The sequence below is a fragment of the Nestor notabilis genome, unplaced genomic scaffold (assembly GCF_000696875.1).
Source record: "Nestor notabilis isolate BGI_N333 unplaced genomic scaffold, ASM69687v1 scaffold24872, whole genome shotgun sequence".
Taxonomy (NCBI): Eukaryota; Metazoa; Chordata; class Aves; order Psittaciformes; family Psittacidae; genus Nestor; species Nestor notabilis.
Genome location: NW_009920041.1, coordinates 521 through 16,264, shown reverse-complemented (window position 1 = coordinate 16,264; position 15,744 = coordinate 521). Strand labels below are relative to the sequence as shown.

The window sequence follows — 15,744 nt, the reverse complement described above, 5'->3', positions numbered from 1 at the left end:
TTTCTGGCCATTACAGCTACATGGGGGAGTAGTTACTGCTGAGAGAAGCTTGGAATTTGAAGCGGAGTTGTCACAGACATTAGAAAGAACAGTCGGTCTGCGTTGGCAAGCGATTGAGTTCAGTCTTATTTCATACTGATGGGAATTTCAGATCTGATTATCTCCTTTCTCCCTCATTCCCAAACCTGCTGGTGTGTCTCATCCCCCAGTGGGGACTCCGAAAGGCAGCTCTCCAAGCTGAAGGCTTGGTCTCCTTGACTGTGCTGCTTGTTTGTGGCCAGGCAGAGGGTTTTGTAAGCCCTGCTGAGGGCAGTGGGATTGGTCACCCTGATGTACTTGAAAATCAAGCCTAATTCCCATCTCCTTCCAAAATGTCCTCCTTAGGTGCTTTGTGCTGCACCAGACATGATGACAGATGATATCACTGCTGGGGGCCAGCTTCATTTGCAGATGGTCCCTTATCTAAGAGGTTGTGTGTCACACTGAGTGGGGCATTACCCAGGTGACTCCCAGTAATGCTATGCTGCTCAAATACCAGTGAGAAGAACCTTGTCAGGTCTCTCCCTCCAACTCACCTGTTCTTTACAGCTCTTTGTGTGCATCACACACACATCTCACCTTGTAGTGCAGCCTGCCTTCTCCTCTGCACCACTGTGGTGACTGTGTTAGCTGCACACAAAATAAAGGCTGGTTCCTCTCTTGCTGTGCAGTGCTGTTTGCTGCTCTGCTCCAAACTGCTTGTTAAGGAGTATTTGCTCTGAGTTGCTGTTTGCAGTTGACAGAGCTTGAGTTTACCTCATGCTTTGCTCCAAGTGCTGGATTTGGAAAGGCAGCACATTGTATCTTTACAGGCTCCATGCTTGTTTCCCACTTGCTCCACACTTTCTCCCCAGTGCCCTAGAGTATTGACAGAAATGATTGCCAAAGTCAGAATCTGCTTAAAAACCAGTAAGCAAGGCAGTCAAGGTGAGAGCTTCTTGTGGAGGGGTCAGCAGCCATGTGAAGGAGCACTACCAGTGGATCCTTGTTCAGCCTGGAGAAGAGAAGGCTCCTGAAGGGGAGACCTTAGAGCAGCTCCAGTGCCTCAAGGGGCTCCAGGAAACCTGGAGAGGGGCTTTGGACAAGGGATGTAGGGACAGGACAAGGGGAATGGCTTGAACCTGCCAGAGGGGAGACTGAGATGAGCTCTGAGGCAGAAGCTCTTCCCTGTGAGGGTGCTGAGGCGCTGGCACAGGGTGCCCAGAGAAGCTGTGACTGCCCCATCCCTGGCAGTGTTGAAGGCCAGGTTGGACACAGGGGCTTGGAGCAACCTGTTCTAGTGGAAGGTGTCCCTGCCTGGGGCAGGGGTTGGAGCTGGAGGAGCTTTAAGGTCCCTTCCAACCCAAACCATTCCATGATTCTGTGCTGATTCTCTGATCCTGCTTCCTTGGACAAATACAAGGTGTGTGTGATGGGAAAGCCCGGGAGTTGATAGGAAGGGTCATGGGGAGCCAAAGCCTGGTGAATCCTGGAAGCAAGGTGCCAGTTGTGGCTGGAAGATAGGTAGGAATGTAGGAGTGGTGAGCTCAGCTCCCAGGGCTTTTGTTGTGCTCAGCGGGGACCAGGGCTTGGCATAAGCACTTTGAGAGAGGGGAAATGATGAGGAATTCTGGCAATGCCCGGCTGGAGGTGGGGGGGAAAAGAGCTACAGGGCTTTTAGTCGCTGCCAACAGAACAGGGCTTGGAGCCTTCTTTGGTTCAAGCCATGACTTGGAGCCTGCAAAGGAAATGCTTGCGGGGAGCAGGAAGGAAGGTTCTGCTTCAAGTGGGAGAGAAAAGGCATTTGTTACTTAACAAAAGCTCTTACTACTTGTTTATAAGAAGGTGTGAAGCACGGTGTCTGCACATCGATTGATGCAGCAGTGCTTGGCTCTCCCAACCAGTGGCATCCTGCAACCAGCAAAGATCACTCTTCCTCCGCATGGTTCAATTGCTGCCTTTGTTTTCCATATTCATTAGAAATCTGTTTCAGACAGTTTTCTGTTTCTGAGAGGCAGTTTCCTTTTACTTTTACCATACTTGATGGCCTCTGCCATTACAGTGGGATCAGGATCCTCTGTACCCATTGCGTGCCACTCTCGCAGCTTCTTAAAACCAGCCTCTGCACCCCAAACCCTACTACTGAGACCAACCCGATCTTCCCCATTAATAAGCAAGTGGAAGCACGTCTCTTTGCCTGAAAGATAAGGATTTTTGGCCTGGCAATTCATTCCACCTGCTCCTGAATGGTAGGATTTAGTTATAATATATGGTCTCCACTAGTTTCCTGACAGAGACTAATGCCTGATGACCACTCTGGCTAGCTGGGGTGGAAAACTGCTGTGCTGTCATGCCCTGACACAGAAAGTAAAGCGGTTCTGGATGGCCCTTGCTTGGGAGCATACTGTCAATCGCTTCCTTAATGACTCTCTCTTAAAGCATAAAAGCAAGAGCCTCCTGGAAAGCTTTTTTAGGTCTGTCCCTTCCTTGTTTCATTTACTGTGCCTCTTCCCTGCCCCCAGCTTTATGCATTGTGCTGTCTGCACTGTTTTGCTTCCTCCTTCTCCCTCTGCTCTCATTTGTCCGTTCCCCACACTTGATTTGCTGCCCCACCTGAGTGCTGCTTTCGAAATCCACCCCTCGGTTTCCAATCCAGGCTATTAATCTTTGTCCCACCTACTCATGAGGCAGGAAGGTCTTACAGGAGCCCATTAGCTGTTATCTCCGTACCTGCCCTCCAAAGACTCACACCGGGGAAAACTGAGGTCTAACAGAGAAGTGCCTTTTGGGGGGAGCATCAACTGCTGATGTTGGCACCAGGCTGTGGTTGTAGGTCCCACATTTCCTATCTGCCTGCCTCCGCCCTGCCCAGACATCTGAAACCTTTAAGCTCCTTGTCCTTCCGCTCAGAGGAGAGGAAATTTCGCTTTAAACCGCCTCTGATCCCTGAGGCTGCTGTGAGAGCAAAGGCTTCTTGTCCCCAGCCCATCCTGTCCTGCCTTGCTCGTCTCCACAGGGTTAATCTCCAAGTCTGCTGCTTGCTGGATCCCGACTGGGTTTGGGAGTGGAGCTCTCCCTGTCGCCTTGGGAAGAAGCCACTGTCGGAGCCATCACGAGGGCGAAACTCTTGCTGCTGCAGTGGAGTGTGGCAGGGAGGGGGTGGCTGCCAGGATGAGCCAGGCTATAAAGGGAGTGTTTTTCTTAGCCTTTAGCTCTCCTGTCTTGCACCGGTGCAGATTCACACTGTCCCTGTGCTGTAGCAGTGTTGTTTCTCTGCCCAAAACCAAAGCAACTTTCACCACTCCTCCTTGGGTTTAGTTTCCAGACAGGCTTTGAAGGCAAACACTTTCGGGGGGGGCTGAATAGAGACAACGTATTCCGAGTCTTTGTTTCTTCATGGGTATTTGGGGCACTACTCCCTGTTCTGTTCCTCACAGATGAATGCTACCTGCGTCCATCTGACCTCTTCTTTTGGGTGGGTTTTGTCTCTTTCAACATGCACGTTCACATCTCGCCTCCCTTCCCAGCTTCTTTCCCCTCGTGCTGTTTTCCTTCTGTCTGTCCTGCACCTTGAAAGGAGTCCAGGCAGGCTTTGGTGGGTGAGCTGTCTGTCCACTCTGCTCTGCACACCCCACCGCGGCTGCTCCCTGGCAGAGCCCTGTGGAAGCACAGGGGGGGAGAAGCTGGATGCAGGCAGCCTGCAAATGCCTGCCTTGTTGTTGAGAGCTGCCTGGTGGTGCAGACTGCAGTCTGGGGGGAGCTGGGCAACTTTGTCTGGCATTAAAGCACTAAAGCTGACAAAAGATTGTAGGGCTCAGGCTGTAATCGATAAAACACGTATTTGGAAGCGAAGGTCAGAGTCCTTCCTCCCTTCACCCTGTGCTTTAAATATCTCAGCAGTTACTGATGGCTGCTGCAGTGCTTGGACATGGTGAAGAACAACACGGACTTCACTCTGCTTTGTGTTTATGCAGATGCAGATCTTGCTCCCTGTTTTTATCAGGTGAATAGGTTTGGGACCCCAAATCCCTCCGAATTCCTCACAGAGAGTCATTCAACCTGCATCTGCTGGTCTGGGAGCTAGCCCAGTGCTGTGGCTCTTGAACTCCTCTGCCTTAATGGGTCAAATTTAGCAATTCAGAATCTGGCTTGTGAGGTAATTAGGAGGGATAATGCCCACTTCTTCCTCTTAACACCCTGATAGAAAAGCATCCAGGAAGGACTCCTGGACCTCAAAGATAAGCTGCCAGCTGCCACCGAGCCTATCAAAGGGTGGCTCAAAGTCAAGAGCAACCAGCTGATTTTTTCTGGTCCTTGGGTTTTTGCTGCTGGTGTCAGGAAGCCGTGTTCCCCAAGCCCTTCGCTTCCTGCTTTATTTATACCCCCAGCCCCAGCAGATCAGCATGCCTATCACATGGGCACTGCCTGCTTCACTGGGGTTCTTCTTCCTCAGCTGACCTAGAAAAGGGATTCTTTCCCCTTCTAAATTAATCAAGAGCTTGGGCTGGATTTGCTTTCACTTCAAGATTTCAGGAGTGGATCGTGCTCATTGTTGGAGCTGCTCAGCCAAGTGTCCTCCTCTCCTTCGGAGGTGCATGATCCCAGAAGAAGCTTCAGTGTTTCGGCCTGTTAGTAAAGGAGATTTTTGTTGTTAGTTCCTGCACATAAAAGCATTTTCTGTCTTCCAGACACTTGGGCTTTCTGCTTTATTTGCTATTTGTTTTAAAGAGCTGGAACTTTGTCGTGCCTCTTGTACATTCCATCTTGACTTCTTTCTGAGCTCCCTTTAGCCCTGCGTCCTGATTAGAGCTCCTGCAACTGCTGTAGCAGGAAAACAATGGTCCAGTGTAAACCTCAGCCCCGGGGGATTTCCCAAGGGAAGAGGGGGTGCAGCCTGCAGGATAAGGAAAGTTTCCTGGTCAGCTGCAAGCGCTTCCTGTTGTTTCAGAAGAGCCCTGCCTGTAGTGCTGCAGGAGGGAGGCACCACACATGCTTTGCTGTGCTAGAAGACACCATTTGCTGTTCTGTCCCCCTAACATCTCCCATCTCTCTCCTCTCGGGTTCAGCAACCCTATTGATTGCAGGTTGAAGAGAGTTGTGCTTGTGAGACTCGCCCAAGACACTTGTGATTGAGCGCGGGAGGAAGGAGACGGCTCAGCGGCTGGGGAGGAAGGGAACAGCGGCTGCGGTGGTGCCAGCAGCACCTCGCGTGGGGGTGAAGATGTGTAGTGTTCCATTCCTGCCTCTCTACCTGAGCTGCTGAAGCTCTGCTCTCACTGCAACTCATAGAACAGCAGGATCTTTCTTTCTGATACACCAGTTTCATAAGGGTGGGGGAAAGAAGGCTTATAAATAAAGCCATTTGAGAGCAGGAAGACCGAACACCACGGCTCTGGTGTGCCTGGAATTTGTGGTTGAGTAATCCTTTCCTGTTTCTTTTTTGGGTTGTTTTTCATCTTTCAGAACAGTGCCTGAAGCAGGTCCACCATGCCGTTAGTAACGAGGAACATTGAGCCAAGGCACCTGTGCCGTCAGACGTTGCCTAGCGTTCGGAGCGAGCTGGAATGCATGACCAACATCACCCTGGCAAATGTCATTCGACAGCTGGGCAGCCTGAGTGAGTACCACGGCGAGCCTGCGCGTTGCCCTCAGGAGTCGCTCGTGCTCTTTATTTAGCTTGCTTTCTACTCTGGCGTTCCTATTTCTCCCCCATCTGCCTTCCCTGGGTAATGCTAAAATGTTTTCCGAAAGAAATCTGATGCTAATTTCATATCCCTGGTCCCACTGCCTTCCTAGCTAAGAGAAAATGGGGAGGGGGGTGTGTGTGGAAGTGTGTGTGTGTGAGAGGTTGCAGTGAAACTGCAGATGGAAGGATGGAGCACAACTCAGGCTTGTAAAATGGGAGGCTCTCCGAGCAGCCAGGATCTTGTGTCAGAGAATGTGCCTGTAATTGCACACGCTACTAAATGGAGCTTAACTGTGTTGAATCTACACTGTGTCAGTAGTCTTATTCTTAATGAAAGGGAATGAAAACGCACACGCAGAAGCTGCCTCTTTGCCCCTGCTGGTGGTTGCCTTGCAAGACCCGAAGTCCCCACTCTGAGCCAAGTGTTGCCTTTGGGGGGTTTGGGGCTGCTCACTCAGATGGCAGCCTGAGCTCAGCTCTCCAGTGGGCTGACCAATGCCTTATGAAGGCCAGAGGGAAAACAGAGGCTTCCATGCAGTAGGAGAACCAAAGAGTTAATTGTGGTCTCTGTGGGATGACTCCTTCCTCTGTGGAATGCTCTGGATTCTGATTAGCCACCTTTGCCCTTGAAGCAAGACTGTTGATAATCAAATGAATGTATTGCTTGGCTTCTCTGTGGTGATTGCAAGTGCTTCTGCTTGCTCTGCAAAGCAAGGCCCTTGTCTTCCGCCATAGCATGAATGTGACAGGGAAAGTGTGGGTGCAGGCTCTTTCCAGCAGTGAAAACCATGGCTATCACTGAACCCTGGGCCTGTATTTGCTGCCAATTGGGATCACATTCCATTGGGTTGTAGAAATGTCACTGCACAGGCAAGACCAGTCTCTTTGCTCACATTCAACTGGCCCTTGTTGCTTATTGTTAGGTCTTCTAGCCAAGATGGTTGTGGAGGGCAAGTCAACCCCATCTCATGCATGTGAAATGGTGAGGAAGAAGGTGGTAAAGCTGTGGAAATCTCAGCTGCAGAGAAAGCTAATCCCAGTCCAGAGGCCTGCAGTGGGTTAAGCCTGACAGAGCCATGGCAAGATCCTCCAGGTTTACACCTTTGCGCAACTCAGTCAAAACTTCTCTGCTTCTGCCTTGTCAGAGAGTGGGTGAAGCTCTGGGAGCCAAATTCCAGCCTGGTGTATTGGGAAGGTGCCTTCCTGGGTGATGCAGGAGGTGAGGTCTGTGGTGCTGATCCCATCACAGGTGCCTGGAGGAGAGCACTGGAGGGGTGGCTCTTGCTGACACCGTGTAAGGTGGGAAGGAAACACTGAGCACCACCTCTTAGCTGCTTCCCTAAGCTCAGCAGTATTGTAGATGAAGCACTATTTAGACTTAACTGCTCCAGAAAACTCGCATCCCAATGACCAAACTCCTGCCCTCTCTTCCTTTTCTCTCTCTTACTTCAAAACCTAAATCCACTCCTTCTCTATACGTTGAATATTACAGGAACGTAGCACAGGTTCAGTAGGCTGTGACAGGCCAGTCAAGTGAATAATCAGCCATGCCTCGTGCAGCACAGTCTCTTTACGAAGATGCAAACATAAATCTTGTCAAACTTTCATATCCCAGTGAGTTTACCCTTCGTTACTATCGCAGCTGGTAGCACTTTGTAGAAGTCGACTGTGCATTTCGGTGTGATGTTAGAGGATGCACAAGGTAAAGATGGAAAGACCTATTAAATCATGCCGTCTGTCTTCCTGCCAGCGCATGACAGAGGGAATTCTGATTGTAAGCTGCACTTCTACAGCCAAAGGAACTAAACCAAAGAATTAATCTCTGCCTTACCCCATTCAGAAGTGTCCATGTTTGGGGTGCAGGGTGATAGTGTACGGGTGAACTTACACAGGGCAGAGGATTACAGACCATCCCTTCTCCCTCCAGGGTCAAGACCAGTTTGTACAATGCTCTTTCTATATTATTTCCCGCTTGAAACCGACTACTCGGCACTGCAAACCCAAGACTTTCTTTTTTTCCCTTCCTGCTTGTTGCCGTGAGATTCAGCAACGAGTTTCAGTTCTCAATAAAGTAGAAACCAAATTACAACTGTTCTTTTTCTGTGCTGTTGCTGGGAGGTAGCAAATTATCCCATAGCTAAACACTGGCTCTCTTTGGTTAGACAGGAGAGCTGGTCTTGTGCTGATGCTGGCCATGGCTAGTGCTTCATGAGTGGCTATAACAAGAGCTACCTGGCCTTTAGGTCTCCAGAAACAAACTCCTTTGTAGGAGTTTGGGGAAAGCTGGTTGGATTTGTTAATGGAGTGTGCATGGAATCTGTACTGTCCAATGCTTCCTGCTGTGTTGTGCAGTTAACTTCCAGCCTTTGCTTTCTACAAACACTTCAAGTTGGCGTTGCCACCAAAAGGTGTGGAGGAGGTTGATTTTTAACCTGGCTGGTTCCCCGTGCTTGGCAGTGTAAGGAGAATTGCATGGGAGTATGAACAAGTAGCTGATATGTCACTTTAGAGAGCTGAAAGTATTTGTGCAGCTGGGCTTTGGGGGATGTCCTCACGTTGCTTTGTGGAACAGGCTCTTGTCTCTCTGAAGTGACTCATTGCAGACAACCAGATTTTCCCAAATTGCTGTTCAAGTCAGGCTTCCAACTGGTTATCCTTTCCTGAATGTCGGAGAGGATCTTTAGGAGTAACAGATTCCAGAACAAACTGTTGACCATATGATGATGCACTTCAAAACCAGACTGCTTATTGGGAGCAGCCTCGTACTCACCAGCCGTGGCTGGGAATGTTTCCCATCAGTGGGAACTCCATGGGCCTATGTCTGTTGTCAGTGCCAAGTCTCTACTGATCAGCTTTGTCCTCGGCGTGGTTTGGGCTCCCTGGCTTGGGTTATGCCTGAGAGCAGAACAAAGACACTACTCACTGTAAGCTCTTGGTTTTCTTCCACTTCTCCCATCTCTGTCTACCTGTGGTCATCTCTTGGTGCACACATAGATTTGAAACTCTTAAGGCCAGGGCATATCTTTTTGTTATGCTTCTGAGTGATTCAGCAAGCTCCTGTTCCAAGCCCCTGGGCGCTCTCACAGTCCAAGCAATGGATGATGTTTGTCAGAGCAGCCCACTGGGCAAGCCAAGCTGTTACAGAGAGAATATCCCTCTTTGAGAAGTTCCGCTTTGGTTTTGATGTAGAATAAACGTGAATGCATCAATTTTTCAGACACTGCCACCTGAAGGAACAAAAGGGTCAGTGCTTTCGGCTGTGGTTAGAGCTCAGGCTGTGGGCTCAAGGGCTGGGTCTGCTCTCTAGTTGAGCTTGTAAATAGTGGCAGTTACCCTGGAGGCAGGCCTGCTGGAGACAGGGAGCCTTTGAGGTTCTCCAGAGCAATACAAACCTAACTGCATTTGCTTGTCTAATAAACAGAAGAGCAGAGAATGTTAAAGGACCTCCAAGACTTACGCAGCTTCAGACCAGTCCCATGTTGTCAGCCCTCTTTATTCAATTACTTTAATAATGACTTGAAAGTAAGTCTTTGATTGTTTCTTTATTGCTTGAAGATCCCTTGGAAATGTCAGCTTTTGGTGGAACAGGAAGTTTTCTTCCTGGAAATTATGGGTTCAAACTGAAACAGGGGAAGTTTAGGTTAGATATAAAGAAGAAGTTCTTTACTGTGAGGGTGGTGAGGCACTGGAATGGGTTGCCCAAGGAAGTTGTGAATGCTCCATCCCTGGCAGTGTTCAAGGCCCGGCTGGACAGAGCCTTGGGTGACATGGTTTAGTGTGTGGTGTCCCTGCCTGTGTCAGGGGGGTTGGAACTGGATGATCTGAAGGTCCTTTCCACCCTAAACCATTCTATGATTCTATGTTGAACTCAAGCCTTGACGAACTTGAACAGAAGCATGGTTGGTTTATTCTTTCTGCAAGGAAACAATCTGGGAGACTGATGTGGCTCCTGAGGGTAATATGGACACTTTGCTATTCCAGGTAAATTTGCTGAAGACATATTTGGAGAGTTATTTACTGAAGCCAACACCTTTGCCTCTCGGGTGAGCATTCTAGCCGAGAGGGTTGACCGCTTGCAAGTCAAAGTCACTCAGCTGGATCCCAAAGAGGAGGAAGGTAATGTTGTGGAGCACAGTCCTTGCAGACCAAGCGTGGTAGAGGTTCTCCTTGAATCAACATGGTTGCTTCACGGCCATAAAATGAGCATGATGCTGTGATGGGTGCTGGTGTCTTCTCTTGGACTAAAGAGGGACTGTTCCCTCCCCTCCTGAACAACCACAGTGCTGCTGGTGTGGATAGCCTTTGTGGCTCAAGTGTAGATTTGCTCTTCAGCAATGTGATAGTAGGGTGGTGCTTGAGTCTTGGTTGTGGGGCTTCAAAACCACATCAGCAGCTCTCAAGAGAGCCGTGTTGATACGGCTCAAGCAGCGGATCTTGGCACGGCATCGTCTGAGATTTGCTGGGTTTCCCAAGGAATCTGTGGGAAAAGGAACCTGACCTTAAGGAGTGCAAAGCATGCCAAGAACTCCAGCTGAAATCAGATGTTCGCTGCTTGGTCTGCAACATCACTGGCCTGGGTCAAGCTGTTCTTCACTTGCTCTCTCCTCTTTCTTACAGTCTCCCTGCAAGGCATTAACACCAGGAAGGCCTTCAAAAGCTCCACTACTCAGGACCAGAAGCTCTTCAACAGGGATTCTCTCCCCGTGCCTGTCCTTGAAACCTATAGGACCTGCAATACTCCTCCACCTCTCAACATTCTCTCACCTTACAGGTATGGTTGCAACACCTTGTTAGCTCCTTGTTCCCTTGCAGAGAAGGAGCTCTTCCTCCCAGTCTGTCAAGGCGGCCATTTCCCATCCTGTCCTGTCCTGAAGTAACCGTTTCCAATGGGAAATTGAGTTGCTAAACTGCGATCCACCAGGAAATCCCATTCTCTGGATTATGTGAAACTTTGCTTTTGGGGCTCTACAAATGAGCGTAGCTCAAAAATGATAGATTTGGTTGCCTGCTGTCACATTTGTGACTGCCTTGGGGCAAGGCTTGGCTGGCACTGCAGAAACATGCTAGGTGTTGTGCAGATGATGCATTTTTCCTGTGCTTCTCCATAGCCCTGTGGCTCCTTTCCAGAAAGCTGCAGTGCAAACCGCAGAGCATACATCTGTAAGTGGCTCTCACCCAGGTGGGTGCAGTAGACTCCTATAGATGTGGAGATGCTTTCTGTGCCTGGTCTGAGACATCGAATGTGACCTACACTGGCGGCGTAACCAGTTCTCTTGAGCAGTGTCCCTCTGATTTCATCTTGTAGGTGGCAGAAGTAAAGGGGGTCAGAATACAGAGGTTTAGCCCACATCCATAAATATCTTTTGAGCAGGTAGAAAGTAATTACAGATAGCTGGAGGCAGCTGTCTTCTGCCAGACACGGCTGCACTGCAAAGGAGGAGGAGAGTGTGTGTGTGTGTGTGTGCTCACTCCTGAGTTTCAAGGACGCTGCTGGTCTGATTTAGGGTTCCTGAGCTGGAGAACGGTTGGTTGCTTGTTTTTCCACATCAAAAATACAACACAAACAAGTGGGAGTTGAAGTGAGAGACCTGCTGCTCTCTTGGTGATTGTTCAGAGCAGTTGAGCTCTTCAGGTGCTGGGTAATGGAGAGTTGGTGTGCAGGTAAAAGCAAGGGGGAGAGCCAGGACAAGGGAGGCTGTGGGTCTGCTGCCATTCTGAGGTGGGGGATGGAGGTGAGAGCAGTGTGTTTGACCTTTTAAACTGTCGTCTGCGCTTGTGCCTTGTGTTTTATTTGGTCTTCAAGCAAATGTGTGACTTGGGCCTTGTTTGTGTGTGTTGTTTTTTTTCGCCCTCCTTGTTCTAGGGACGATGGCAAGGAGGCACTTAAATTCTACACTGATCCTTCCTATTTCTTCGACCTTTGGAAAGAGAAAATGCTTCAGGACACAAAGGATATTATGAAAGAGAAGCGGAAACATCGGGTGAGGAAATGGGAGATCTCTGCCAACAGAGGTGTGTCAGGGAAGAATAGGAGGTGGGAAGTGTTAATACATCTTGGACTCCAAAGTTGCTATCCAAAATTCAGGTTTGGTTTCTTAAAAATTTCCCTGGATTGACTCCTAAAGAGTTTACCTGGTTTGCTTTAAAGAACACAGATACCCTTCATCTGTTTTTCCAAATGCCTCTGTCTTTGTATGGTTATAAGGGCTTAATGTGTAGTCCTCAGACATAGTGCAGGGGAGAAAGTTGTCAGAGTCTTTTCTGCACTTCCCATGTTGCAGAGGGGGTCTGTCCAGTGGTGAAGCTGTGCAAATCCCACTGCCCCAGCACTGTAGTGTGCTGAGTAGCGTGGTAAATTCTGCTGTGAATAAATAAAGAAAGGAGAGAATGTCCCTTCAGGAGCACAAAACCAGGCCCTGATGTTAAACTGGGGGTAAGTGGGAGGATTAACAAAACCACGTCAGCTGCACATGCCAGGTAGAAGCTCCTGGTTGGTTTGCCTGGGGATTTGAACCCATGTTTTACCAGCACTGAAACTTAGACCATGAAAGATTCAGTTTGAGCATACTTTATGTAGCTTTTGAGCAACTGGAGTATTAAATAGCAAAACAGATGATTTTTCTATTGAAATAACAAAGGAGAGATTTAGGACATGGTAGAACACACAGTAAGGCTCGCTGAAGCCCACTTCTTTGTGGGCAAGTGTCCATACTGCATCCCAAAGCACTTAACACCAGCAAGGTGGTGGTGAGATTTGGCAGGCTTGACCCAGAGGCCAAGAACTGAATTGCTGTGGGAAACTGAGCTTTCCCTCTGCCCTGGAGGTGGTCGTGCCAGGGTGTAACGATGGCATCATGGCCAGACTGCACTGGGGAAATCTGATGTTGTCTGTCTCTTATTTCATGCTCCAGCCTCTGTGTGTGGGAGATCTTTGGAGCTTGCAGCAATGGGGAAAGTAAATTAAAGATCCCATCCCTTTTTGAGCATGTTCTCTTCTTGAAACTGCTACAGCTTTGTCCTATCCTTTCCCCCTTCCTAAGCTTCCGTTTGATTCCTCCTCCCTTAGAAAGAGAAAAAGGAGAATCCAAACCGAGGGAATGTGAATCCGCGGAAAATCAAAACCCGGAAAGAAGAGTGGGAGAAGCTGAAAATGGGACAAGAATTTGTTGAGTCAAAGGACAAACACGGTCCTGCTGGGTAAGCAAGTCTGGGGCTCTCTGTTCAGCTCCCTGCTGAGGTTGATTGTGATGCAGTTCACCCGGCTCTGCAGCTCCTCCAGATCCGCTGCACGGTGCGGATCGATACTGCCACTAATCAGATTCTCCAAAGTAAATGTGTCTGCTAATTTTAAGATTTGCTAAATAAATCAGGGAGCTGCAGGGTTTGAGCAAGGTGGCAGGAACAGCTTTGGTAGCAAGTCTGCTCTCGGCTGCCTGTCTTGTGGGCACAGAAGTGTTGAGAGCTTTGGCTCCCTACCCCATCACCATGCCCTGGGCCTTACGCTGGGGAGCAGGGTGGCATCATGGTGCTATTGTGTGATTGCTTTGTTACATTTGCCAAATGGCTCTTCACACCCTCAACTTGAAGCGGGGGCTGTCCCCATCCAAGTATTTCAAGCTCCAGATCTCTCTTTAGCACTTCTGGCTTGGGAATTCATTTAACTTTTGACACCAGCAAGGCTGGAAGCAGACCGAATTCCCCACAATGCACTGCTCACTTGCTCGCTCCTTGCAGCTTCCTTTCATAGAAGAAAAAATCTCTCTTTAAATCACACTCTTCCAGCTAAAAATAAAACTTGCTTTTAGTTTAATAGGAGAACAGGTTTGGTTTCTAGCAGAGGAACCGAGCAGCACAACAGCACCATTTTCTTGCTCGTCATTTCGCGTGGAAGTGTGTTCGTGCTTTTGAATTCACTTGAGGTCCAGAACCCCCAAGTGGTTTCATCACCCCACAGTGAAATGAGCTTATAGAAAGTTGAGCAGGAGAGTCGTCTGAAATAGTACTGAAGGAAGAGCTTTGGATACTTGCTTTTAATGGCATTGCTGTTTCTTTATTCTCCAGCTTGTTCGTGTGGCATCTTTGAGTGTCTCTTTTTGCCACTGAGGATGCCCAGTGCCACTGGGAGTCCTTCAAGTCCAGGTTGTTAAGAAGATTAACAGAAATGGGTTTTATTTCAGTGTTTTCTTGCTCACTGAACTATATCCTCATGCTCTTGTGGTGTGTGGTAGCAATAAACAAACGTGAGAGCATCTGGGTAAATTCTAGCCAAAGAATTATGCAGAGCAAACCAATACAGCTCTGCATGGGTTATCATGTAGGATACTTTGAGAAATAGAGTTTTTTTTCCCCTGATGTTTCTTTAAGGTTTTGTTTTGTGTGTCCTGTTGTGGTGGTTATTAAGGTCCCACCTAAAGGCAGGTCCCACTGTGGTGGGAAAAGCTGTTCCTGCTGGAAAAACTCATTTCTACATCTCAAAGGTTGATCTGTCCATGTGGTTAATATCACTGCTGTTTGGCAGCTGAACTGCCGCATGGTTTTTTGTTGTAACCCTTCCAGGAGGCAAACGTCCTGTGAGTGAGGGGGAAAATGAGCTTTCGCCATTGTCTTGAACTCTTCCAACACATTTGCTTGTCCTGCTTCCACCCAGGTACCCCTCTAACATGGTGTATCAGAACGGCAGCATTGGTTCAAACGAAAGCATGGATGTGAACTGCTACCCGCCACCGCCGCAGACTGACTCTATTGTGCCACCACCTCCTTCATTCCCAGATGACAGCCTGCCTCCACCCCCGGTGGAATTTAGGTAAGCCTACGGGATCCCTTCTGTCACCAAGGAGTAGTAGGTGGTGTAAAAGGATGACATGAGACAGGCTGAGATAGTTCAGCATAACTTCCTGACGGGTGTTTTATGGGAACCAGAACGCTCCTGTCTGAGGGGATGTGCAACTGCAGGCAGGGACAGAGGCACAGGTAGCACATCCATAAATCCCAACCACTGCCCTTGTTCCCGTAAAGAAGGGGAGAATGGGCCTGGGGAGACCTAGAGCAGACTTTTTTTATGTTCTGTAAGACCAGGGTCCTGGTTGATCTGGCTCCATTGTGTTGGTTTTCCAGTGCAGTTGTTCCAGACCATGTAGTTCCTGATACAGCTTTGTGAAGAAGCCTTCTTTCGCCTCTGGTTTTTGTTACTATTTGCCCTGTGATCTTTGATGTGGGCACTGAAGATGTAGTTAAATTTAAAGGACTTGAGCACACAGCTGACTTCGTCCCAGAGACTTTGGTGCAAGTTCAGGGCAGCTGCTTTGTGTCAGATGAAATGGTGACTTCCAGTCACCTCTGGAGAGGAGAATCACGGTCCAGCAGTGGCTCAGGACACAAAGGGTGGAACAAGAGTAAAACTAAGGCAGTAAAACAGTCAAGAGCAGTAGGAGGGGCTATGTCAGGTAGGCAGGACTGTGTTAGCTTGTCTCCATCTTATCCAAAGGCAGCAGTGCTGCAGAAAAGGCTCTTCTGATGTGTCAGAGAGGCCAAGCGCTCCACTCTGCAGCATGTTCCTCTAGGGCAGAGCAGAAATGAGCTTTCAGATGCTGCCTTACGCAGTTGCTTAGATCTCTGCCTAGCCACAGAGCTCTCCCCTCCCTAGTTTTGTTTTGGTGCTTGTTTATAAAGAACCCCAGGAGCGAGGTTTGATCCTCAGTAGTCTGTCTTGGATCAGCACCATTTCTGTCTTACTGTGGAAGGAGATGTCAGTTGAGGACTTCCTTCACACATCCATGGGATATTAGAGTATCTTATGGGCAGTAGTGTTTTCTGGTACCAACACAGCTTCCCTAAATGGGAGATTCATTCACTCCTGCATCACTTAAAGAGCACGTTGGGTTTCCACGTCTTCCTCTTCACTCCCCACAACGAGCTATGAACCATGGCTGCCACCCTCGAGCTCTGAGCTATGGAATCCAGTGCAGAGATCTGTTCCCAGCAGGTGTACAGAGCATATGCTTTCCTGGCATTCCCACCAGTCCTTGTGTGATTTATCACAG

At 48.9% G+C, this 15,744-nt stretch overlaps 1 protein-coding gene across 1 annotated transcript; it reads left to right on the top strand.

Annotated features, from left to right (window-relative positions):
• The first annotated feature begins 5,481 nt into the window (after window positions 1-5,481).
• Window positions 5,482-14,511, top strand: WASF2 (WAS protein family, member 2). Its single transcript, XM_010010512.1, has 6 exons — window positions 5,482-5,635; window positions 9,686-9,820; window positions 10,322-10,475; window positions 11,568-11,685; window positions 12,771-12,901; window positions 14,352-14,511. The coding sequence occupies exons 1-6, from the start codon at window positions 5,506-5,508 to the stop codon at window positions 14,509-14,511; spliced, it is 828 nt and encodes a 275-aa protein (XP_010008814.1). The 5' UTR covers window positions 5,482-5,505.
• Window positions 14,512-15,744: the final 1,233 nt, after the last annotated feature.